This window comes from Trichechus manatus, unplaced genomic scaffold (genome assembly GCF_000243295.1).
Source record: "Trichechus manatus latirostris isolate Lorelei unplaced genomic scaffold, TriManLat1.0 scaffold00014, whole genome shotgun sequence".
Taxonomy (NCBI): Eukaryota; Metazoa; Chordata; class Mammalia; order Sirenia; family Trichechidae; genus Trichechus; species Trichechus manatus.
Window position 1 is genome coordinate 11,286,404 of NW_004443950.1, and position 26,650 is coordinate 11,313,053.

At 44.7% G+C, this 26,650-nt stretch overlaps 1 protein-coding gene across 3 annotated transcripts; it reads right to left on the bottom strand.

Moving 5' to 3' along the window:
• Positions 1-2,588: 2,588 nt before the first annotated feature.
• On the bottom strand, positions 2,589-13,177 carry HERPUD1 (homocysteine inducible ER protein with ubiquitin like domain 1). 3 transcript variants are annotated; one of them, XM_004371556.2, is made up of 8 exons: positions 12,880-13,177; positions 10,051-10,128; positions 9,889-9,963; positions 8,929-9,059; positions 6,605-6,727; positions 5,739-6,089; positions 4,347-4,452; positions 2,589-3,521 (listed from the first exon to the last, which is right to left on the bottom strand). In XM_004371556.2, the coding sequence occupies exons 1-8, from the start codon at positions 13,030-13,032 to the stop codon at positions 3,357-3,359; spliced, it is 1,182 nt and encodes a 393-aa protein (XP_004371613.1). In that variant the 5' UTR covers positions 13,033-13,177; the 3' UTR covers positions 2,589-3,356. The 3 variants fall into 3 exon arrangements, with proteins under 3 accessions (XP_004371613.1, XP_023582651.1, XP_023582652.1); XM_023726883.1 differs by lacking the exon at positions 4,347-4,452 and having other exon boundaries at positions 12,880-13,124; XM_023726884.1 differs by lacking the exon at positions 2,589-3,521 and having other exon boundaries at positions 4,373-4,452; positions 5,896-6,089; positions 12,880-13,124.
• Between the last annotated feature and the right edge of the window lie 13,473 nt (positions 13,178-26,650).

Sequence of the window (26,650 nt, forward strand, 5' to 3'; positions counted from 1 at the left end):
TCAGAAATTATTGAATGAATGAATGCAATGGAAAAGGCCCACTAAGGGAGCAGTATTTCTAGTTTCAACTCTCCTCCTTATAGATCTGTGGCCTTGGACAAGTCAGCTTTTCTCTGAGCCTCTATAAAATAAGAAGAGCTACAATTGGCATAAGGCAATTTATAAAGAAAGTGTTCTACATTCTACCTTGGTGAGTAGCGTCTGGGGTCTTAAAAGCCTGTAAGCAGCCATCTAAGATACTCCACTGGTCTCACCCCTTTGGGAGCAAGGGAGAATGAAGAAAACAAGATACAAGGAAAAGATTAGTCCAAAGGACTAATGGACCACAACTACCATGGCCTCCATCAGACTGAGTCCAGTACAACTAGATGGTGCCCGGCTACCACCACTGACTGCTCTGACCGGGATCACAACAGAGGGTCCTGGACACAGCTGGAGAAAAATGTAGAACAAAATTCTAACTCACAAAAGAAAAAGACCAGACTTACTGGCCTGACAGAGACTGCAGAAACCCTGAGAGTATGGCGCCCAGACACCCTTTTGGCTCAGTAATGAAGTCACTCCCAAGGTTCACCCTTCAGCCAAAGATTAGACAGCCCCATAAAACAAAATGAGATTAATGGGACACAACAGTCCAGGGACAAGGACTAGAAGGCAGTAGGGGACAGGAAAGCTGATAATAGGGAACCCAAGGTCAAGAAGGGACAGCGTTAACATGTCGTGGGGTTAACTGTTGTCATAAAACAATATGTGTACTGTTTAATGAGAAACTATTTGTTCTGTAAACATTCATCTAAAATACAAAAAAAAAATTTCATATTAAAAAAAATAAAATAAGAAGAGCTAACCCACAGGGCTAGCTTCTAAGACAGAGGCCTTTGAAAATCAAGTGATTGTTAGATAAAACCTGAGATTTCTAAGCCTCAGATGGCACTTGTCAGACAGATGGTCGCACTCTAGTCCACATGTGGCTTCCATGTCCCTCCTGGCCATGTAAAGATTATTTACCTCCATTGCTGATTACTTAAGATGCCACTTCTAACCAAGTATCTGTTTGCTACTTAGGATACCAAATGAAGTGTTAAGTTTAACTTATACCTGCTTTTCTCAAAACACAGCCCAAGGATCAGACCTAGAAGCATTCTCTGAGAGGCTGCAGACCACATGGCTCCCTTTAGGCACATCAGCACATTAAAGGCCCCAGAAGTCAGGCAGTAAAGAAACCTATGAACTTGGTTCAATCTGAGGTTTCTAAAATTTACTTGACCATGGAGCTCATTTTTTGGGGTGTCTCTACCATAGAACTAGCATTCAAGAACATACACCTTGGTAAATGCAAACTTATGAAGCTGCTATGACCCGAGTTGAAATTTGGGAGGTTTTCTTATTTGTTGTTCATTTATTTTTTTAGCTATTTAATTGCTACATAATACTGAGGACCCAAACCAATAATTTCCTTAAGTGTTAATCATGGTGATGTGTACATTATTACACTACGTTTAGTAACTCTTGTAGGAGCATTTATATTTCTGCCACATGCCCCCACCAGCCAGCCATCTTTACCCTTTTCCTGTGGTCTGATGGCTCCTGTTTGCCCTAGTGGGGCTTGAGCCAATCTGCACCCTTGTCAACCTCCCTCAGGAGCACCTTCCTTGAACTATTTTGGTCCCGTGGAATTCGGAGCTTAGTCATCACAACCTGACACCACAGGAGGAGCAGCTTTGCTCATTCAGAAGCAGGAGATTGGCACTGCCAGCTGCTCGGGCTTCAGGCTCCTCACAAGAAGGTGAGGCCTATCCTCTGAGAAATGAGTCTTTTCTACCCAAGACTTTTAAAAGGCCTTCATATGACTTCCTAGCGATCACTTTCATAAATCACTAAGACATAATTACCAAGCATACAAAGAAACCAGCCTTTGGCAGGCAGGGGCAAGGCCATCTCTGCTTTTGCTCTTGCTGGGTCCCTTCTCGCCATCTCATCAGACTTTTCCCATCATTTCAGACCCACTTCCTCATCCGTAAAACTCTCTCAACACTCAAGACGTTGCTTCCTTCAACCAAATACTGCCTTCTGATAGTGCCTCTGCTCTGAAGGCACGCCGTTATCTGACGTTTTTTGCCATTTCACTCTTTACATGGTTATCTTAGTTGGCTTGTTAAAGTAAAACCATACATAAAACACCTTTGTATCTACCCAGCATCTAGCTATGAATTGCTCAGTGAATGTTTATGTGATGTAAATGATGTTTCCAGGGAGGATTAATTTAAATGGTCACAACCATGATACAAAAAGCTGATTCACTTTGTCAAAAACAACACTGACCAGACTTTTAGCATTCTACCTCTTAACATTATACATACGAAAAATACAGAGCTTTGCTTTTATGACTGAAGTCTCAAAGCTCATACTTCAAAAAAGGATTAAAATCACAAAAGCTCAGCTTATGAAAGCATGACATTTGAGCAGGTGAAACTGCTGCAAAAATCGCCAAGGTCGAAGGTACTTAATGCCACTGACTTTAAATTTGGGGAATTGAAATTTGATGGGTTACAACATAAGCCAGTACTGTTTAAATCAGGTAATGGGGGCAAACACAGGTATATTCTTAGTAAATTGAAACTTCATGGCCTCACCTCATCATTCTCCAATGGTACAAACAGTCCTTTTAATAAAAAGATGCAAAATTCAAGTCAGTTAAACATCAGCAACCAGTGACAATGGACAGAGTAAATTGCTGAGATGACAGGAGTCTCCACCAGGGTCATTCATAGTAAAACTTTATTGAACAGAAAACCAGCAAAGGCTTTCACCTCTGCCAAGATCCCCTTGGTTTAAAGTAAAGCACTGCGTTTTAAAAGACAATTATACATAAGTCTTTCCTAGAAAAGTCCTGCTAAAACATGTCTAGCAATTTCATTTGATTATATAAAGTAGTACACTTAGTGTAATTTAAACATTCCAACAGGAATCAAATCATACCAGCAGAACCGTTTCTGCATCTATGACATCTATGTACAAAAACACGTGCAGACACACATATCTGGAAAAGTTCCTCAGGCATAAACATGCGACACTAATGCCTTCTACTTACAGTGACTATTAAACTACATACAGTATATATTAAAGCTCTTCAGAAGAAAGACATGAGAAGCCTTGTGCATTTTTTGTTCATCAATTTGTATCATGGCTTCATGTCATACTTTCTGCTTTTGCTCCATCACAAAAGCATATAATTCTTGTTGGTTCTTTTTAACAATTTTGTGTCATTGCCACGTCCAGGTGAGGAAATCAAACTGGAGTCAGAAGATCCAGTCCATGCCTGTCGAAGAAGCTAAGCAGCCAGAGAACAAACGCCATCAGTTTGCTATGGCTGGGGGGCCTTCTGGAAGAAGAGAGGCAAAGAAAGTCTTGAAGACAAGCCATGCTGTGCTCCTAAATGAGGGACTGGTCTGCTCTTCGAGTACGCCCCTGTCTGGAGCGAGGTGGCTGGGGTCTTCTGTTTCAGGATCAGAGCCATCTTCCTACAGTTAATAAACACGAGAAGAAAACAATCAGCGTCGTGACGAGCCCAGATAATGTATTAGGAGAGGGCAAAGTAACTCCTTGGCCCCTGCCCCATATGCAAAGTGGCCAGGCAGGCGGGACCCCAGGGAGCGATGTCCTAGGCTGGGTGGGCTCTGCCCGAGGCCTCCACAGCTGTGCTGGTGACGTTTCCCTGGTTTTGAACATTGCAAGCAGCAAGTAAGAAAGCAGACCAAGTAACTAGATCTTCAACTATTATTAAACTGATAAGTTAACCACTCATTACATACGGATATTCCTCTAATTTTGGCAGTGTTCTGAGTTAAGAACCCCACAAAGGGAAACCCAGGATTCTAAAAACAGGTACTAGGGTGACAATTTATATTATAAGAGAATTTCCTTCAGGATCATGCATTAATCTGCCTTATAGAAATTCGATGTCTGCCTATTATTTTCTAGGAAACCTATTCTGTAAATGAGACATGCTTCTCCAGGTACTCCTTAGGTAGAGTAACTACCCACTAGCAGTTTCCACAGTAGAACATGTTGTTGTCCCAGACCATTCAGCATTCAAAACAATTTAAAAACATTTACATGCACCAAAATGCAAACTGTCACATGATAAAAATATATTATGGATTTTATGGCACATTCAATGTTCTTCAAATAACTGCTGCTCTAAGAATAAATTCGAAAAAAAAAAAAAAAAAAGAGATATTTAGCCTAATAAAATGGTAAACCACGAGGCTGGAAACCTAAAGGTTAAGGATTTGGGAGCCTGGGGTTCATGTCAGGCTCGCCTGGGCTCCATCGAGGTGCCATACCTGCAGGTTATTGTTCGGGTCCTGATTTACAGCTTCGTAAGGAAGACCATCATCTGGGAAGTTCTGAACTGGCCTCTGTCTAAATGGAAACCACCCAACGTGATGCCTTCAAAGGAAGCACATAAAAGTCCATCTTAGCTAACATCACAGTGAGACTTACTCAAAAATTTAAGCGCCCTTCTCAGTTAAATAAGGTCCCCCTCTCTTTCCTCTAGTCATAGCAACACCCCAATTAGACACTCACAGCAAGACCCATCTGCAGGGCCACTCTATCACACTGTCTCCTAGACTTTCTCACAGGATCGTAAGGTCCTTGAAGTCAGGGATGTGCCCTGTATACCCGGTAACTTAAGAGGCACCTGGCACACAGTAGGTGCTCGATAAATACTTATCTGAACTAAACCTTCACTTGAAAACCTCAACAGAGGGGGAAAAATACGTACATACACACACACACATACACACAAACTAAGCTATGATCAGAACACATTACAACCCATAAAGATCTAAATTTGGTCATCTAACTATATGACTCTACAGATTATCGAATGAACTAAAAGTTTTATTTGGAAAATCCGATTAAATCCAAGTCTTGAAGCAAATATGACAAGATACTAACATTGATCAATTCCAGATATATGAATGCTACATTACTCTAAATTTTTCTAAGATTTTTAAAAACTAAAATAAAAACCCATAGTTACCATAAAGGAAAAATCTCTTTCAGTGTCAACTACAAACAAGGACCCCTCACTCTAGGCGCTGCAGGGTTTCTTAGCTTCGGCAGTACTGACATTTCAGGCTGAATAATTATTGTGGAGGCTGTCCTGGGCATTGCACGCATAGCAGCATCTCTAGCCTCTACCCACTAGATGCCAGTAGCACCCTTTCAGTTGTGACCACCAAAAATGTCTCCAGATGTTGTCCAATGTTCCAGGGGCCGGGGGCGCGGGGGGAATCACCCTGGTTGAGAACCACTGCACCAGGCCACAGATAAGCCAAGCATCAGGTCTGTAAGGGTTCCCTAGCCCCTCAGGGCTGCCAACGGATCAGTGCCTGGTCTTTACCTGGGAAGGCAGCCGTAGCCTGATAAAGACAAACATACGAACACAATTTTCCTTACCATGCCTCAGTATGGCTACATTATTGTAGTGCATGAGCCTGGAAGGTGCCTTACTGGAGGAAAAGAGAATGTTCTTCTTGTATTAATACGTGATTAAGTGTTCTTGAATACACAACCAAGCCCTGAATCCTTTGTATTGGAAGTGCCAGACTGACATACTCTTTAAACCCATCTCTTAGATAATGACCAAGACTGCTCAAAGGGGAGCAAAACATGTACTAGGTCTGACCATACAGCGTAACTGTAGTAAAGGGAAATCATCTGCTTACAGGTACATAACAATGGTGGCCCCCATGACCATGAGGAATCTGCTCAGGGAGGAGTAGAAGTAGAGGACACTGAGGAAAACGGAGAACGTAGCTGCTGAATAGGTCCAGTCCAACCAATCTCGGTTTATCTCGTCATCTTCCTCCACAATCGGGCCACCTTGTGCATTCATCCGCAAATTCTGATTGGCTCCGGGATTGACCACCACTTGAGGAGCAGCATTCTGATTGGCTGGCTGGTTTTCAGCTGGAAACTGGTTGGGAATTGGGGCTGGAGCTGGTGCAGTGACCACAGGTATCTCTTGTGCACTTGGTGGGGGGACAACAGGCCCCGAGGCAGCAGTGGCCGCTAAACTAAATAAAAACGACAGACAGAAAATGTTGGGAACAAAGCACTGTAAAGACAGTGCTCTCGTAACTTTACTTATGCAGGGGTCTTTTAGAATCATAAGTAGGTGCGTGCACACTTGATTTTTCTTTAGTGAATAACTTCTTTGCTAACAGTCATATCCAGAAATGCCTCTTCTGCTCCAGAGAGAGGCCACACAATACATTTCCTCTGGAATTAAACATCACGGTCACTATGAAAGCATGGTGCATTAGCAAATTAAAATTTTCACAAAACCATGAAAATTGAAAAAGAAGTAATATTTTCTAAATAAATTCATCAGACTATGTGTCAGACACAAACACAATTCACAAACGAGATAGCAGTTGCCACTTATACTCTCCGCCAGCCACAGAAGTGGACAGAGCAGGCCTCTGTAAAAACGGATGAAAATACCCTCATCCCTCCATTCTTCACTTCACAGGTGACATGGACGGGACTGCCCTCAACTCCCAGGAGCCCTGGCCACACCCACACTCACTACTGCATGTAGTACTGCCGGGCATATATCTGCTGGAACCAGGAGAGCTGCAGCCACCCGTAAGTTGTGTAGCCCGTGAAACCAGGCCCCAGGCCTTGGAACGTCTGCTGGGCAGCTTCAGGCCTATGAAAGATTTTGAAAAACAATCATTTTGAGCTGGTTTAGTATGAATAATGGAGAATTAAGTCTAAATTACAACTGGGGATTCAAGTCAAAAAGACAGAAGAAATTTCAAATGGGATGTCAGGGGTCCACTGTTAAGATGGAAGAATGGGCTTTACGAGAGCTTCATGGCAGACGACTGGATGGCGCACCCGTGTAACACAGGCACAGAAAGCGCTGGCCGGTGAAGCCCTCCTACCACCATGCAGAGCCCACAGGAAAACAAGAGCCCCTCGCCCAGCACTGGGTTCTCATCGTGCTAGCGACTGCAGGGACTGCGGCTTATTTTGTGCACAGATGAAATAAGCTAGACCTTTTCAGGTTCAGTGGATCCCTGCCTCATTTTTTTCCTTGCTGAGTCTCACTGCAGGTCCAAATGCACTGCTCATCCTTTAGAAAGCCGCTCAAAAGCCCCTTCTCCCAAAGCCTTTCCTGAGAGAACTCTCCCCCTCCTCCGGCCCTGGATCTGATTACTGGAGACTGTTATGTGTGCATGAGGTATCACCTGTATGTGCTTGCTGACCACGTGGTGTCCTGTACAGGCTGCTGGGCCAGGCACCTTCAGCATGTTCTCACTAGACCCCAAACAGCCCTGTGGGGGAGGGGGATCTCACCCCCACTATACAGAGGGGGAGCCCGAGTAGAGCTTAGGGAAGACAAGAGATTGGCACAAGGTCACCGAGCTAGTTAGTGACAGGGTTGGATTTAAGACCTGGTTTGTTTGGTGCCAAACTCACACCTCTGTCAGGCAACACAGCCTTAAACTGCCACGGCCGGGGTGTGGGGGTCATCTTTGGCTCTGTGCTTCTTATACAGTGAGCTCCTCTGGTAGCACTTCACGACACTGAAATTATCACAGGCTCACAGGCAGATCTGGGGCTGGTTATGTGATCATCCGTGCAGGTCAACTTCTATCTTTAAGGAAAGCTCTATGTACTGGCTATTCAACTGTTGGATGAAGTCACCTGGCTTTAATATGGTGAACTTCAGAGTCAGGTAACTCTCAAGTTACACAACCAGAATATCCAAATTATCCAATTTATATGCTGACAGTCTTTTAACCAAACCCCATACCCCGAGTATTTCTAAAATAGTATTCTAATACCAACAGGTCTTGGTCTGATTCTATTTTTGATCATTTAAAAAAGTTACAGTGCATGGAAATGGGATGATACTAAAGAGCTTTCATTAATTTTGTTAGATCTGATGATGATGGCATTGCAGATATGCAGAATAACTAAAGTGTTTTTACAGTTGTATACTGAAATATGCAGGGGTGAGACAACACGATGCCTGGGAATTACTTCTAAATACTTTACACAAACGGGGAAGTGGGTAATAGATGGAGCAGGTATGACACAGCCTTGATCATTTACTGGGCCTGGGTATGATGATGTTACACAGTTCCCTCCACTTCTGTGTTTTTAATACTCATGTTTTGAGAAAGCCAGATGTTTGAGGAATTTTCTTGTTATTTTCATTAAGAAAAAGAAAATTCCTCGAACAGCCGGCTTTCTCAAAATATGAGTATTAAAAACTAGTAGAAAACTACTATGGGGAGGGGAGTAGGAGAGTTCCAGAATTTCAACTCAGTTAACAAATTATTTTTTCCCAAAGGAACTTTCCTAATAAGGTGTTCCAAGGGCTATCAAATTCAAATGTCAGAACATTTAGTCACTTCTGGCTTTTGCTCTAAAGAAAAGCTCACATTGCTCTAAAGAAATGGCCTTCTTTCCTTGTATCGCCAACACAGCACTTGGCAGAGCACTCCTTAAACGGTCTCTTCACCTTTTGTCACCCATTGTTACAATAAACAAAGCACAAAGCCACTCAGCAAAGCAGCTGCGGGCTGCTGACAACCGCTTTTTCCCTGTAGCAGCATGACTTCCCTATCATGAGGGCAATCGAGCAGTCAGCACAACGCAAACACACCCACAACGGAGGGACTACATTTTCAATACTCAGTCTCTCACTTTTTTATATGTTCTGAAAAGGCTGTGCATAAAGAAAAATTAAATACGTAAGTGAAGCCCTTTATAAAGCAAAGATTTGTGTGTTTCAATGTTCTGCGACTATACGTGTATAAACACATCTTATTCTTAAATTGATACAAATGTCACATGTTCCTGTTGTATAAATTAGTTCTTTATGATACTACTCACCTAGAGATGTTCTCCCATCCAGAAGGAGAAAGGTTTCGAAGAACCTCCCTTTGCCTTAAACCATCACTTGAGGAATCCCCAGGATACTGTCCCTGATTAAGACCAGTGGGCTGCTCTGTGGATTCAGCAACCTAAATAAGTATAATACGAACATCAGAACAAAGGATCTGATGCAACTGGGTGAAATCAAACTAAAAGGCTTATTTTGCTATGAATGGCTTATGTCCCCGGCCCCAAACCTCTGAACCTGACAAAATTAAATAGGTGTAATGTTATGTAAAAAATGTTCTGAAATTTGTTCAATCCAATTTTCAACAGACGGATACTGAAAAAAAAAATCTGTATTTTTTCCTTAAAGTAACTACACTATAGTTTCGTTAAAGTCTTCCAATGAAGTTATCATTGGTAAGAAAGCTTGATAACGCTCTATACATCTTATAGACGCTAAATTTACTAATTCAGCTTAACAGCAACCTAAAGAAAAGAGAATTTCCTATGCTATATTCAGATGTTTTAGGAAATTGCAACTGTAACACCAATTTAGAGTACATCACCTTGTTAAAATATTAATACTACACAGTATACAAATAATCATTATGAAACAAAAAAATAAGTGATTTGGACAGTCAAACATAAATAAGTCTTTGTTGTTGTGTGCCTTGCTTGTTGAGTGATCTGGGTACACAGTTGTTGTAGGGCAGATCATATCCCAGAAGATAGGGTGATGCATAACTGTTTTTCCACTACAACACTCATGGAATAGCCTGCTACTATTATAGTAACCTCTCACTTGCATTGATAACACATATTCTAATTCCTGATACTTGCTGGGGAAGAAAAAAATGTCAGCCGGTAAGAATACAGTAAAATCTCTCTTAAAGAATTTTATCCAACCTTCTTTATTTCTCCCTTGAGAGTCTGAATGACAAGATTGTTACCGTCATGAAAAAGAAGACCTACCTTTGCACTGGTTTCGGGCGTTTTTGAAGGCATCTTCACATTGCACACCAGATGCAAAACATGCCGTTTTTCCTGCTGAAAGTATTAAGGAGGTACTTTAGGACCCGAATTCAATCTGGTAAGTGCTTAAAACATTCAGAAGTTAATGTGGAAGTGATATACCTTTGGAAGTAAGTCCCTGAGACATTGGTGATCCAACAACAGCTTCCCAGAATAAATTAATCTCTGGTCCTCTGGATGCTTATCACGGAAAAGAAAAGAGTAACACAGATCAACATTCAGCCCCAACAAGCTCCCAAACACAGAAAGAATTGTTTTACATAAATAACCTGAATATGTGTGTTTTCCTCCATAGGCAAACATTTTTTTCAAAGGCCTCATACACAAAACTTTTTATTTAGAAAGTGCTTAACTTTAAACTGATCAATAACATATGAATAAATTTAGGATAGCAAATTATCTCTGGTCCACAAAACGTAAGGCAACTATTTGACCTAACCCCCAGGGAAACTGCTTTCTGCTATAGAAAACATAAATTTTATTCGGCCCTCCTACAGCAGCAACTAACTTCAAAACTTGGCTTGTTTCAGAGAAAACAAAGTTCTCTCAAGGTCAGTCTTCACCAAAATCACCAAGGATTGCCTTAAAATAACAAGAAGCAATTCGAAACTTAAGCCTTCAAAGGCTTTTCCCCACATACAAATGCAGTTATAGAGGAGATGGAGAGCGGGGTAACAATTCACACAACTCTGTGAGAGTTAGTATCCCTATTTTAATGGAAGAAACTCTGAGAAACTGACTTGTTCAAGGTCACCTACAACAAGAGTCAAGATCCCAACCCCTCTACTCCTCCATACCAGGGATTTTAAAACCATAAGGACTCTAAAACACTTTTATACAAAATTCACTTTTAAAATAGACTTTTCATGTATTTTTTACTTCTTTTAAAACCGTACTTTTAAAAATAATGACCCCAATGATATATACCACAGTACACTGGAACTCACCAACCTGTCAACCTACTCTTGCCAGAATAACCGATGATGGAAAACTTGGAATAAAGCTATTCCTGCTAACTAGCCCGAGACTGTAAAGCACGTTGTTTAAAACCAACAAAAGACAATAACAAAAACTGTATCTACTTATCGGCATAAATCAGGATTTTTGACACCGTGCAACTAAAACAAAATGTAAAAATATATTGGATGCTATGTTCACCACTGTCCCCACTGGCTGACTTTAGAAGTAAATGCTATACATATGAATTTGTAAAATACTATTAGATATGTGGGGCCCTGCATTATACTGAAGATTTCTGCCACTAGAACTGTTTGAAAACCATAGCACTCAGTAGTAACAGCTGCCTGTGGGTCTGAATTGTTTTCCCTTTTAAAGGCCTGACTTGACACTGTGTCTTTACCCAGGAGACTGATCTGAAAAAAAATACGTATCTTAAACAACTGTTCTAAAATAAGGCTTCTCACATTTACCATCTTATACTACAAAAAACAAATGAAATTGTGCTCCAGGCATCATAACTTTTAAACATAAATTTGTAGAGCTGAGCAGATGTTTTATTCAGAACTTTGGGTCTTCAGACCCACCTATTATGAGTGATGTTCCTAACCCACGGAAGTCTTCAAGGAAAATTCTCCTCCCCAACACTGCCTTTTACCATCTGATGCAATCAGAAATTACACCTGCTTCCCCAATTTGTGTACCTAATAGCCATTCTCACAACCAAACAGCCACTTAGCTTCTTGGAAACAGTTATGGTAAAACTGCAAATAGTGCCAGAGTGAATTCTAAACTGCACCGGGATAGAAAACTTATTTAAATAAATAAGTAAATCTCAAAATAACAACTCAGAAGTAAAATGCGTTTTTACACCCTTGACAACAAAACCAACCTAACACAGGAGCTACCTACCACATACCAGAACCCTCTAGATAAGGATTAACAATTTCACAATCTTTCCCTGTCCTGGTGCCCTTTCCTGTTTGATCCAGAATTACAAATGTGGGCAGCACAGAACACTGCTGACACTTACATAATATCCGAGCAGAAAGTAAATACAGTAAGGTCCAGAGCACAATCCCTCCACCACGTAGCGCGGAGGCAGGGCGGCGCTAAGGATGATGTTGACAGACGTGTCAACCAAAACAAAGCAAGGAAGTCTCCGTAATTGAGGGGCCGAAGTCCTAAAACTCAAGGACTCAAGAAGGAGCCTCCTTCAGCCTGTTTCCCCACGAAGTCACTGTTTACCATAAAGTGCGCCTGGCTCCTCCCTCGAACTAAGCAAAGGCTGGAGAGGCCAGCGCGAAAGGGAGGGGCCGATGGCGGAAAGTGGACCGGGAGAGGAAGAGCCACGTCTTCTGCCTGGGTGTGGGACTTTAAGGACGCTGTGCCTGGCGCTCTAGCCACTGGCCCAGGGTGGCACCTGCACCCTCCTCTCTGCACTGAGCCATCACATTCGTACAATTCATTTCACAGCATTTGTTATTTTGTTTCTATCCATTGTATGCAATCCTATAGAGACACCTAGTCGCCCTGCCGTTTGGGGACACTGAGGCCTGGAGGGTGAAATGACTCACCCAAGGTCAAACTACTGTTTCAGTGGTTTGGCTAAGCGTGGAACCCTGACCTGGGCCGAAGGGGAAGAGACCTAGGAGGTGGGGCAGGGCTGTGAAGCGTCTGCGGGTTTGGGGAAGTGGGGAAGCGAGGGGACAGGAGACGGCAGCCCACCAGGAAGGCGGGGTGATGGCGGCTAGCGAGAGGAAGCGACAGCCACTGGGCAAAGAGAGGGGCGCCTATGGTACTGTTGGGCAGGGAACGAAGCCACAGCCTTGGGGAGGCGACCAGGCGAGTAACTGCCGCCCGAGCAAGGCCAGCTAAGGAGGAGGCTACCGGAAAGCGGATGCGGACGGGACATCCCTAGAAGGAGGGCTCGGGGGATGGCAGCCTGGAGCGGGAGTTGGGGGCTCCTCTCACCGGGCGCTCGGGGTAGACGCGGCTCAGATGGGCCTTGAGGTGGCCCACGCTCCAGCTGCGTTCGCAGCTCAGCTCCAAGTCGCGGTGGCGCTGGTTGGGGCTCTTCACCAGGAGCGTGACCTGCTCAAGCTCAGGCTGGGGCTCGGGCTCCATGTCGGCTGCGCTGTAAGCTCCGCTGCGCTCAGAGATGGCACACACGCCGCGCCGCAGACCCCAGCAACCCCAACGACGGCAGTGCACGTCTTCGGGGCGCGCGCCCCCGCCTCGGGCACCTTTTATAGGCAAGCCGCGTCCGGGCTCTGCGGCCAGAACCCACTGTGGCTGCCGCCCATTGGCTGAGGCAGAGGCCCCGGCCTAACGTGGCCCAATCGACGCCCGGATTGGGGCGGCGGAGGCCGGGCTGAGTACGTGGGCGTGGGCTGAGGCAACCGGTCGCGGTTGCGTCAGCCCGAGTCGCGGCTGCATCCTGGGAGCCGGGGTTCGGCGGCCATGTTTGGGTTCGCTGCGCCTCGTGGGGGGTGGTTCCGTCCTGAGTAGACTCAAGAGCTTTGTACCTGTGGTTGCCTGAGGTGCCTTAGGAAGAGCCATCCCACCCGACCTCCAGGCTCACGGTCTCTACAGATTGTTTCCTCACAAAGCAGCACCCCCACCCTTTTTGACCCCAGGCACTAAGGCCAAAGCCCCTTTTCCGTTCTCCCAGTGGCCCCAGGACCTGAGGTCTCACAGTCAGTCAGCTCAAAGAACAGCTAGGTGGACCATATCGGCGAGCCCAGCCTGCAGTGTGCCCTGGATGTGCATTAGAAGGGCACGGAAAAAGTTGCGCTGACTTAGTGGTCTGGGCTCTTGGACAAGAGGATGAAGACATCCAAACGGCTGTTGTCAATTGATCTGTGGCCTCTTGGTCTTGAACGTTACACCCTCAAGTGTGGGACATCATCCTTATTATGAATGGCAAGCAGACCACAGTCCAGCTTACACTGGGAGACTCTCGAAAAGGATACCCACGCACTGTTCCTTTCAATTGGGACTGAGACTGGGAGAGAGGTTTCCTAAAATGTGACCACAAAGGCCTCTCTGTCATAGGCACTCCCTCCTCCCCTCTGTAGGAAAAAAAGTCTTACAAAACTGACATTGCACTGCCCCCATCCTTGTTCCAACCCTGCTGGGACATTTGTTTTTTCAGGTGTGTGAGGGAACCAAGGCTTGGCTTGGTAAGGACAGGGGTGCAGAAGGAGCCTGGTGGCCTTAATATAAACAGAACATGAGGTGCTTTCTTTCTCAGCTGTCTTTATGTTAAGAAGAGGGGAGACAGCTTTGGAGATAAATTGCCCTCAAGCTCAGCTTTCTTGGTTGGTTTTTGTCTGCTGAGGAGGGCTCTGTCCCTTTTCATCATGGCCAGCTTCACGAATGGAGCCTATGCAGTTGTACAGGGCCCCACACTTGGTTTCGTGCTCTGTTACCACAGCCTTGGAATTCCGAATAAACTTGAACAAGAGCCCTGCATTTTCATTTTGCACTGGGTCCCACAAAGTATGGAGCCAGTTCCTTTTATATATCAAGATGGAAAAGAAAGATGATTATGGTCTGATCTTGCTAGTAGTTAGAAGCTGACCAATGGGGCAAGGCCAGATAAAACAACCAGAGGCCTTAGAGGGGACAGCCAGGCAGGAGATAACAGCTTCACTGGGAAGTTAAGTATGCCACGTAACATGGTTTCCTCTGGCCTACAGTGACAAACGTCGTTGTTAGGTGCCGTCGAGTTGACTCATAGCCACCCTATGTACAATAGAACAAAACTGCCCAGTCCTGCGCCAGCCTCATAATCTTTGCTAATGTTTGAGCCCATTGGTGCACCCACTGTGTCAATCCAACTTGTGGAGGATCTTCCTCTTTTTCACTGACCCTCTACCTTACCAAGCATGACGTCCTTTTCCAGGGACTGGTCCCTCCTGATAACATATCCAAAGTACATGACACAAAATCTCGCCATCTGCACCTCCAAGGAGCACTCTGGCTGTACTCCTACCAAGACAGACTTGTTAGTTCTTCTGGCGGTCCATGGTATATTCAGTATTCTTTGCCAACACCATAATTCAAAGGCATCAATTCTTCAGTCTTCTTTATTCATTGTCCCGCTTTCACATACATATGAGGCAATTGAAAATACCGTGGCTTGGGTCAGGCGCACCTTAGTCCTCAAAGTGACATCTTGGCTTTTTAACACTTTAAAGAGGTCTTTCGCAGCAGATTTGCCCAATGCAATGTATCATTTGATATCTTGTCTACTGCTTCCATGGACGTTGATTGAGGATCCAAGTAAAATCCAAGGTATATGGCAAACATTAGGACGCCTCAAGACAGCTCATCCATTTCCACTCAATAGCTGGGGAAAAGGCTATCCAATTTCTGTGATTCCCTCACGTCATCCCTGAGGAGATAGCTTCTTTTAAAGGACTTTGGTGATTGTGTCTATAGCACATTTAGAAAAACATTAAATTCAGGTCAACAAATGTGCCAGTAATAGAATGATCAACAAAGCATAACCTTGTTTTCAGTGACCTTACAGATATAATGAGGATGATAAGACAGTATAAAAATACAAGAACTCAAATGTCTCATACATTTCTGGGGGACCTATGAGAGGGGCTACCTTGAGACAGAGAGGAGAGGGGGGAGGAGTCAGAAAAAACTTGATGGAAGTGGTGGAATTTGAGCTGAGGATGGAAGATAGGTGGGATTTGAAAAAAATAATAAATGGCAGCCTCTGTTGCTGTTATGAGTCAGAATCAACTCACTGGCAATGGGTTTATTTTACTTGATTGATTAACTACCACCCGGCTGTCAGTTTGTCGCACTGTGGTGGCTTGTGTGTTGCTATGAAACTGGAAGCTATGCCACTGGTATTTCAAATGCCAGCAGGGTTGCCCGTGGTGGATAGGTTTCAGAAGAGCCTCCAGACTAAAACAGACTAGAAAGAAAGGCCTGGTAATCTTATCAGAAAACTAGCCAATGAAAACCCTACGGATTACAGAATTTTGTCTGAGACTTCAACTCGCTTGCTTTGGATGCCTCATTGGGAGGGACTGATCACTGGAGAGGGACAACACATTTGGCAAAGCAGAGGGCCAGCAAAGGCAAGGGAGATCCTCGATGTGAGGCATTAACTCAGTGTCCACAACAATGGACTCAAATATCCCAATGATCATGAAAATGGTGCAGGATCAGACAATGTCTTGTTCTTTTACACGTGGGGTCATCACAAATCAGATTCAACTCAATGGCAAATGATACCGGTAACTGGTATACCCATACAACGAAGTACTACTCAGCAATAAAAAGGAATGAACTACTGATACAGGCAACAACATGAATGAATCTCCAAACCATGCTGATCGAAAGAACTAGACACAAAAGAGTACATATTGTATGATTGCATTAATATCAAACAAGAACAAGCGAAACTAATCTATGGTGACAGAAAGCAGATCAGTGGTTGCCTGGGGATGGGGGTGGCAGAGATTGGTTGGGAGAAGGTATGGCAGTGGTGTGCTGAAGCTGTCTTATACCAGTTCCCGAGTTGATTGTGAGCCTCTTTCCAACTCTGCTTTCAGAGACATCAGGCTGATAGCTTAAAATTGGCCATATGGGAATATTTGCACCAGAGAGATCGGCAAATGCTATAAATCAGAGCTTTTTTCCCCCTCAGGGAGCCAGCTGTCAAACTTTTACCAGCACACCACTGGCCATGAGGGAGCTTTCTGGCTATGAAACGTTCTCTCACGTTGTCTTAGTCATCTAGTGCTGCTGTAACAGAGATACCGCAAGTGGATGGCCTTAACAAAGAGAAATTCATTCTCTCACAGTCCAGTAGGCTACAAGTCCAAATTCAGGGTGTCAGCTCCAGGTGAGGGCTTTCTCTTCTCTGTTCGCTCTGGAAGAAGGTCCTTGTCATCAGTCTTCCCTTTGGTCTGGGAGTATCTCAGTGCAAGAACCTCAAGGTCCAAAAGACTCGCTCTGCTCCCAGCACTGCTTTCTTGATGATATGATGTCCCTTTGTCTCTGCTCTCTTTTCTCTTTTATATCTCAAAAGAGATTGGCTTAAGATACTATCTAATCTTGTAGACCTCATCAGTATAACTGCCACTAATCCATCTTATTATGTCATAGTGATAGAGTTTATAACACGTAAGGAAATCACATCAGATTACAAAATAGTACACAATCATACAATACTTGGAATCATGACCCAACCAAGTTGACAAGATATTTTGGGGAGACACAGTTAAAGCCATGACACGTGTTGATAGGTGAGTGGGTTACACATTTGTCAAAGCTAATCAAAATATACAGTTAAGACCTGTGGCTTTTACTATCATAAATTATACCTCAATTTCTAAAATGAAAAAGAATTTAAAAAGGACAGCTGTCTGGGTCCCACTGCAAGCCTACCAATTGGGTTCTGGTGTAAGGACAAGCTTTGGGAGCTGTTGGCCAAGTGTGACAGTAAGTACAAGGTTTATTCTAAAATAATAATAATGATAACGTCACTGAGGAGTGAGACTGGAAAGAATTTTGGGACCAGCTCAGGAAGGACTTCGCATGTCACCCTTGGGAGTTTGAGCCTTATTTTGTGGGCACCAGGAGGTTTGTGAACAGTGGAAAGGACATGATCAGAATTGTGTCAAGGGGCCATCAGTCCGGTTGGGTTTGAAATGGAGAGACCTGGGGTCAGAGGACTCAACAGTTTCATTCAAGAGGAAATGTGGTTAATGAGAAGCTAGTTTGTTTGGTAAAACTTCATCTACAGCACAATAATAAATAAATAAATGAAAAGAGGAAATGTGGATCAGCACTAAGATGGACAAAAATGGAAATGTGAGGCCCATATAAGAGAAGCTGCAGAGATAAATCAGCAGGGAGAGGAATTGATAAAGAAGTCTGCTCATGAAGAAAAATACTGGCCAACACTGTGGAGTGCCTACCACACGCCAGAACTCTGCATGACTTCATTCATTCAATACTCACAGCACCCTTATAAAGTAGAATGCTATTATCATTTTCATTTGATGGCTGGGGAAACTGAGGTCCAGAGAGTTTAAGTAACTTGCTCAAGATCACAGAGCTAATAAGTGACCAAGGCCAGAAGCCAAACTCTTTCTGACATTATTATTTTTTAAAGTATATTGAAGTATAATTTATATACAGTAAAATACAAGGATCTTAAATGCAGAGCTTAATGTGTTTTGACATACGTGTTCACCTACATAACTCACTCATGTCAAGATAGACGAGATTTCCGTCATCCCAGAAAGTTCCCTAGTGCCTCTTCCCTGTCAACCCCCTCACCCCCACCACTCCTGGTCCCAGACATCCACTGATCTGCCTCTGTCACTACAGTTTGGTTGTGCCTATTCTAGAAGTTCATATAAATGAAATCATACAGTATGTATTCTTTTGGGCCTCTCAAAGATAGAAATTCAAGCAGGTCAGAAAAAGAAAGATGGTGAGCTGAAGGGAAATCCACGTTCTCAAATGAGGTTTCTGGACATGTGGAAATGAAAGGACGATGGAAACTTTTCAGCTTGATTGTTGTCGTACTGCTGTGGTGCTATGTCTCCACAGTGACCTCATTCATGTTTAAATTCTGAGAGGGGGAAGGGAAGAAGGAGCCAAGGACCTGTCTTATTTTCTGGTCATCAGCTTGGGAGGGTCAGAAAGGGGACTTTGCAAAAGCCAAGCAGGCAAAAGATCACTAATAGTGCACGTTGTATTTTAAATCATCTCATGTCTTGGGCCCTACTGAACTTCTGTCCTTTGTTTTTGGAACACTTGTTTTTATTTGGTTTCTAGAGATCCCCCAAATAATTCACACCCCGGTCAGAAACCTTTCCTTCTATGGTCATTTCTGAAGTACTAGTTGGGCAACGGGGACAATGATGATTCAGCGCTAGGATTCTTATCTTCCATGTGGAAGACCTGGTTCGATTCCTGGTCAATGCACCCCATGCGCAGCTACCACCCATCTGTTAGTGGAGGCTTGCATGTTGCTATGATGATGAACAGATTTCAGCAGAGTTTCCAGACTAAGACAGACTAGGAGGAAAGGCCTCACGAGCTACTGCCGAAAATCAGCCAATGGATCACAATAGTCCAATCCCATTGTGCGTGGGGTCGCCAGGAGTTGGAGGCTGACTCGACAGTAGCTACCAACAATCTGGCAACACATGCATCATCTTCTTTAGCCCAGGAAGTGGACATCCTGTTCTGTACCCATGAAATCCATCCCACAGTAACTCTTGTGCCCATGCTAAGCCAGAAGCAGCTTTCCTTCCTTACTGGAAGAAGCCTCCAAGACAAACCTTCCCTTACCATGTGGCCAGTGATGGGGAAGTGTTTTAGTCTGATAAAAGAAGGGGAAATCTCAGACTGTGGTTCTCAATCCTTGAGAAGTGATGACACCCACTTCCTATTCATTTCATGTCACATTGCCTGTCTCTTAAAAGTTCCTATTATAGACATTTTTAAATAAAAGAAAATTAACAAACACTAAGCTTGCTTTGAGAACCCCAACATGTCCCTTGAATAGGAGACACCAAGGGACATGGCCAGTCTAGATTGACAATTGGGGCTAAGCTATAGTAACAGAACAATGGGTCTAATAGTTAACTGTAGAGTGAACTTTGAAACTCAGCCCTTACAAGGCTTAAAAATGTACCCAAGACTGCAAGTCAAACTGTCTCGATGGGCTACTTGCCTCCTTAGCCATGAGACCAGAAAAGTGCATGGTACCCAGCTACCATTACTGAACGTTTTGATCAAAGAGACAGTTAGCTGAATCCTAATCAAAAGGTGGAAAAATGTGGAACAGAATTTCAAATTCTTACAGAATCCAGACCTACAGGATCTATTGAGACTGGAGGAACCCCCAAATCTATCGCTCTGAGAAAATCTTCAAACTATGAACTGAAATTGTCCCTTGAAGTCATTTTTAAACTAAACAACTGTTTAGCTAAACTAGTAAATTATGTTTGCCATAAAAATTGTGCTCTTTTAAAGAATTACCTATATGAGATCAAATTGTCACCAGTAACTACAAAGCATATATGAGAAAGAAGTTTAGGGGGTAGTGAGTCTAAGTCGATGTTGGTGGAACAGTATGAGTAGAGCTAGCAAGAATGGAGACACAACGTGAAGAATGTAACCAATGTTACTGAATAGTACATGCAGAAATTGATGAATGGGTGTATGTTCTGCTGAGTGTATTTTCACCAAAATTAAAATTTTAAAAAATATATCCAGGCTCCTCTGTTCTGTTGAAGATTGTCTTCCAGCTTTTCTTCGAATGGAAGAAAGAACCAAAAAAAAAAAAAGAAAACTGTCACTATCATAACAAAATCCTTACTGATCCCCCAAAAAGGGGCTTTGGCCCTGGACCAGATGGCTGGGTGGGTGTCTACCTCAGTTAACAATCTCCCTCAGGGCAAATACTCAGCCTAGCCCCATACCGCAGGTGCCGAGGCTCAAGGTTTATGGCTTTGCCCAGCCCCTGGTTTTGGCTCCAGGGCACACAAGAGTAAGATGGGTCCTGCCTTCCAGCCTGCATCCAGGGCAGGGGTCACAGGCTGCACTTGGAGGCCCCACATAACCCTCAGAACCTGCACTCCTCTTTCCTTACCACAGCCCTGCCCGGCCCTTTTCTAAATATTTTGACTGCATACCAGCATTTTACTTTAAAAATAAAATAAAACATATATTGATCTTTATCTATCTAAAATTTTATAGTCCTGTTCATATATAAGGAGCCCTGGTGATGCAGTGGTTAAGTGCTCGGCTGCTAATCGAAAGGTTGGTGGTTTAAACCCACCAGCCACTCCAAGGGAGAAAGATGTGGCAGTCTGCTTCCTTAAAGGTTACAGCCTTGGAAACTCTATGGGGCAGTTCTGGTCTGTCTTATAGGGTTGCTATGAGTCAGAATCAACTCAATGGCAGTGGGTTTTGGTTTTCATATTGTCATGGATTGAATTCTGTTCCCAAAAAATATGTTTCAACTTGGTCAGGCTATGAGTCCCAGTATTGTGTGATTGTCCACCATTTTGTCATCTGATGCCATTTTCCTGTGTGTTGTAAATCTTGCCTCTATGATGTTAATGATGCAGGATTAGAGGCAGTTACGTTAATGAGGCAGGAGATTGTGTTTTAAACCAATCTCTTTTGAGACACGAAAGACAGAAGTGAGCACAGAGACAGGGGGACCTCATACCACCAAGAAAGTAGTGCTCGGAGAAGAGCACTTTTAGACCCGGGGTCCCTGCACTGTGCTCCTTGGCTGGGAAAGATTGATGACAAGGACCTTCCTCCAGAGCCTACGGAGAGAGAAAGCCTTCCCATGGAGCTGACACCCTGAATTTGGACTTCTAGCCTACTAGACGGTGAGAGAATAAACTTCTGTTTGTTGAAGCCATCCACTTGTGGTATTTCTGTTACAGCAGCACTAGATGACTTAAACACACATATATAGAATCTTTTCTACACTCTAAGTGGAATTTTGATTGTGTGTTCTTTTCTGGGTCTCTTTATTTTTTTTCCCCTAAGAAAACCCCCACCTCCCCTAAGCTGGGATTTTTCATACTAGACCTAGCATTTACGCAAAGATGCCTAAAACTACAGAAATAGCTTTATAGCAACATTCTTGTTAAAATAGTGGGGCTTTTTCATCCCCTCCATGAGTCTAATCCAGCCTGCTCAGCCCTCCCATTCAATGCTGGCTTTTCCTCCTGTCCTCACCAGCCCACGAAAACACCTCCACTCGTTTCTCCAGCTCTATCTCTGATGTGGTCTGGTGTCCCTTCCCTGCCCCAGGCCCAGATCACTCAGAAATGAGCCCCCCAGGGCCTGGTTCTTTGTGAAGAGGCTCCAGCCCCCTCCCCCTGCACCTTGCCCTTCTACCCAGGACTTCTTCACATTCCTGAACCCCACTTTCCCCAGGAAGCGTCCCTTGAACACCTCCCGGTTGCTTCTTGCTGTTATGCATCTCAGCAGCCTTTCTGACCTGAAGACTTCCCTGGCCGTAGGCAGCCTCTACTGACCTCTAGGGCTCTCTCCCAAGATCTCAGCATCTTCAACAACTGACTCATGAGCTTCCTTTCATTCTTGCCTCTCTCTACTCCTCCAACATCCAGCTCACACTCACTCTCACAGTGCTCTCCTCCAGCTACCTTTATCTGCTCTCCGCTTTCCTCCCACTACCCTTTGTATGATTCACCCATTCATCATTAATTCGTTCATCGGACAAACGTTTACTGAGTGCCTACTCTGCGCCAAGCCCTGTGCTGGGTACTGGGATACAAAGATGAGCCAGAAATAGTCACCATCAGAGCCGACATGCAGCCAGCCATTTCAGTGGCTAAGATACTGAAATACCCTTGTGCCAGTTGGTGGATAGACATTGCCCTAAGTATCCCCTAGCTGCCCCATCCCCTCCCCTGAGTCTCCCTGTCACCCAACAACTAAAAGGTTCATCAATCACTACACTCCTAGAGCTCATAGTCAAAGGGTGGACACCTTAGACTTTGATAGTGCTCGAGAATGTTTACCTCCTCTAGAACTTCAAATTTTGAAATGCAGACATACTGACTACAAACTTCCCTTTATTATTCCCCTATCTCCCTCTCCCCCATTCCCACTGAACACTTTTTGTCCTCATGCTAGCAGCCCCTCAAGTCTTCTCAACTCTTGCAGCTCTCTGCCCACCTTGGAACTCATGGCCAGCCACCTCCCCCTACTTTTGCTGTCCTCCTTGAGTTTTTCATGCCTTGATCTTCCATCCTTCTTGCTTGGACAGCCCCAGCCCTGGAAAACATGTCACCTGCATCCCAAAGAGAGTCACAAGGTCAGGTGTCCTGAGAGTTTTGCACCCTCAGGCTACAAGACATCAGAGATGCCTTCTTTGCTGCTGGGCAAAATTTTCCCCACATTTTGTCAATTCACCATTTCTACCTCTTCATCAGTTATTCTCTCCTTTGCGTCTTCAATCTCACCTCTTTTACCTACAAATACACCCAGGTCTCTAACGCTCACCCTAACCTTGTAACAGAGACATTTATTGCTCAATGAATATTCATGTGCCCCTCAAATTTCTCAGCACCGTTGTAGTTAGGTGGAGCCCTGTGACTACCGGGCTTTGAGTGGAAGTAACATGTCACTTCTGGGCTGAAGTATTTAAAAGCCAGTGCAGTATGGAAAAGCAACACACTCTATGATTCCAACTATATGACACTCTGGAAAAGGCAAAACTACAGAGACAGTAAAAAGATCAGTGATTGCCAGGGGTTCAAGGGGAAGGAGGGAGGGATAAAGAGGTGGAGCACAGGACGTTTTAAGGGTCCTATTGAAACTATTCTGCATGATACTGTAATGGTGGATACATGATATTATGCATTTGTCAAAACCCATAAAACTGCACAAAACAAAGAGTGAACTCCGAGAGCCTACTCTGTCCTTCATCCCCTGCTCTGTGCCTTCTGAGGCCCATGGTTATCTGGGTTTCCTCCAGTGCTCTTCCTCAGGGTGTTTTCCTGGCTCCCCCTCTCCCCTGCCCCAAAATGTAGCCTTCCCGAGGACCTAGCCTTGGCTCTCTCCTCTGCTATACCTCTCTCTTGGTGGTCTCACCCAAGCTCTAGCTTCAATATCCCTGACCATGAGTATGACTCCAAATCTATTTATAGTCACTGCTTTCAAAGAGCTGCAAGCTAACAGTGGATACCCTGAGCTCTTCCCAAGCCCCGGGATCACAACTCTGACCACCTGGATGTCTTCACACTTAAAACATCCAAAACCAAACCCACTTACTCTCTCTTTTCCTCCAGCAATAAGCCCTTTATATTACATCGTTTCTCCATTATTAGAGCTGTTCAGGCTCAACTTCTGGGGCCCTGTCTCCACCCATGTATACATCCAGGCAATTCCCAGTTCTGGTAGATTCTATTTCTTCATACTCTCCCCCGTCTCTTCCCCTTTTCCATTTTCTCTGCCACTTTTAAGAGGGCTGAGCCTTGTTACTTTGCCTTTGGAATTCTGCACAGCCTCCTCCCTGGGCTCCCTGTCTTTTCTCTTCCTGCCTCCTTCCGTCTCCTGCCCAACCGAGCTTCCTAACTTTACCTTCAGTGACTCCCCCTAAAAAACCAGAAACCAAACCTGCTGCTGTCCAGTCAATTCTGACTCATGGCAACCCCATGCGTTACAGAGTAGAACTGCTCCATGGGGTTTTCTTGGCTGTGATCTTTACAGAAGCAGATCGCCAGGCCTTTCTTCCGTGGTGCTGCTGGGTGGGTTTGAACTACCAACCCTTCGGTTAGTAGACGAGCGCAAACTGTTTGCACCACCTGGAGACCCTAGTGTCTCCCCAGCGCTTCTGACTTCACTGTGAGCTCTCCCCTTGACAGGCAGGGCTTTCCACATCACGACTTCCCCAGTCTTATCTTCTCATACACATCTCTCATACTCCCGGCAAACTGGCTTATTCCTTGTTCCCCAGACACTTCTAAGGCTGTCCTTGAGCAGGTGCTTTCTCAAGCCGTTCCTGCCACCTGGAATGCCTTTCTCCAACTCCAGCCCCCATTTCTGTCTGCAGAATCCTACCTATGTTTCAGGGCCTCTTTTAAATACTGTTTTCTCTAAACAGACTTTCCTAATTCCCGTGAGCCTGTGTGTTTGCTCTTTGCACCCCATCTAGCATTTTATTTGTATCTCTTTTATGAGTTGGGGTAACATACGCTTGTCCTTTCTTGCCACTGTCTTTCGTCCACCTGACAGTCCGCCGACCAGCTTACCAAGGCTCTGCCCACATGGTATTTTTAGAACCTGAATTTGTTCTGGCTCGCTTTCAGGAAGCGGGGACTGCGCTGTACTTTCAGTCATAGGATTAAACCTCCCTTCAGTGGGGGAATTACCAATGAGGCCGATGCCTGGGCTTTTCTGGGCCGCATTTTGGGGAACGCTTTTGAAGTTGGCAGCATTTTTTCTGACATCCTGAGCTATACACAGATACAAGTGAAACCCAGCTGCTTTGCATGTGCTTGGGGGCCTTCCAGTCAGCTGGTTCTTCTCAAGAACATTCCAGCTGGTCTCATCCCCTTGACACCCGTCCCTCCCTCGCCACATCAGAGGGGCGAGGGAGGTGTCTAAAATGACTTTCAGACCAATCTGAACTCTGTGTGCTAATGCGGCCCGCAGCTTTCTGCCTGAAACTGGAGCTCAGTGAGCCTGTTGAGTGAAAAATGGGCTGCACTGTGCCGACTTCAAAGCCACAACTAGTCTGGGTGGGAACTGAAAGACATACTAGATCTGGAGGCTGAAAAGCCGAGGGCAAAACTGGGAGCTAGCTGGGTAGTGGATCCCTCCCGGGGGAGAAAAGCGAGGAGCTCCTGCTGGGGCAGCCAGGTGGCTGCTGACTGGGGCCAGGCCTTGCCCTGCTGACCAACCTCTGTGCCTCAGGTTCTCCACACACACCACAAGAGAGGACTGTGGGGATTATACAGTAAAACCTGTGAAAACCAGAACCTGTGTAAGGCGGAAACTTGTGAGAGGGAAGACTCAAATATTTTCCACTAATAGAAAGCGATAGAAAAGTGGTAAGACTGCACCCTGTCAAAGGGGGAGAACTTTGAGACCCTGAAAAACAAGGCAGTCCCCTTGAGTTCCGGCTTTCACAGGTTTCACTGTACTCAAACCGCCCCCTCTCCCCCCACTACAACCCTTAATGGGAAGCATTTTACTATCCAAAGGCAGGGAGAGAGACACAGTGTGGACGTAATTGCTTATCCTCCCATTGCCCAATAGGACAAACAAGGACCTAGAAGCCCTGAGATCCCTGACGCAAGAGCTCACGCAGTAGGGCAGTAGGAAGTGGTGGGCCAGACTGGGGTGGTGATGGGGGGAAAGGAGAAATGACTGGAGAATGTGTCACCTCCCCCAGCCCCCACCAGGTATCCACCACTTTGGTCAACCCTGCATGGGCCAAACCACACTCATCGGCAGGCCAGCTGGCTAGTGACGCCTGTTCTGGTCCAATTCTCCCATTATACAGACTGAGGCCCAGAGAGGTTGAGGGCCTATCTGAGGTCACACAGCCAGTTTTAGGGAGAGATAGAAACTCAAATCCAGGTCTCTGGGTGGCCATACCATGGCTCTTTCCACTCGACCTCTTTACCTCTCTCAGTTTGAGCAAAGTGGAAAATGCTGCGAGGCGTTTATAGGAGGCTGAAGAAAACGGTTCCCATAAGGCTGCAAAGGTGAGCAGAGAAGCAGGGGCGAGAATAGGTGGCTCCTATAAACAGTCATGCAGAAATCCGGCAATTTGACCCACAGGACCAGTGCAAGCTCAGGAAAACGTTCAATCCAGGGTTGAAAAACAATACAGCCCATTTTTTTCAAAACACTCTGGGAGTTGAAAAACAGTATGTTCCCAAACAAATAAGTTCTGTTGACTAAGAGAAAGCATTTTTATTCATTTCATTGTTTTGGGCCTCATTGTTAACTCAAGGTTTTTTTGTTTTTTCTTTTTTAAAGCGATTATCATTGTTAAAAATTCACTGTTTCCAACATAGTGAAAGTTTTGGGTCTTTTTTAAACACCCGAAGCCAAAACAATCTGGGCTCTTGGGTCAGGGTCTCCTTGAGGTCTGAAGAGGGAGTGCCTGCTCACAAGGAAGGTTCTTTTCCAGGTGAGTCTAGAAAGGCCGTCATTTCCTGATTGAGGCTGTGCTTTACCAGGA

What these genes read in the sequence shown, in the direction of transcription:
- HERPUD1 (XM_004371556.2), bottom strand. Translation starts at nt 13,032, where the DNA reads ATGGAGCCCGAGCCCCAGCCTGAGCTTGAGCAGGTCACGCTCCTGGTG. An exon ending in GCGTCTACCCCGAGCGCCCG is followed by an intron (nt 10,129 to 12,879) that starts GTGAGAGGAGCC and finishes TTCCGTGATAAG; the next exon opens with CATCCAGAGGACCAGAGATT. An exon ending in TCAGGGACTTACTTCCAAAG is followed by an intron (nt 9,964 to 10,050) that starts GTATATCACTTC and finishes TAATACTTTCAG; the next exon opens with CAGGAAAAACGGCATGTTTT.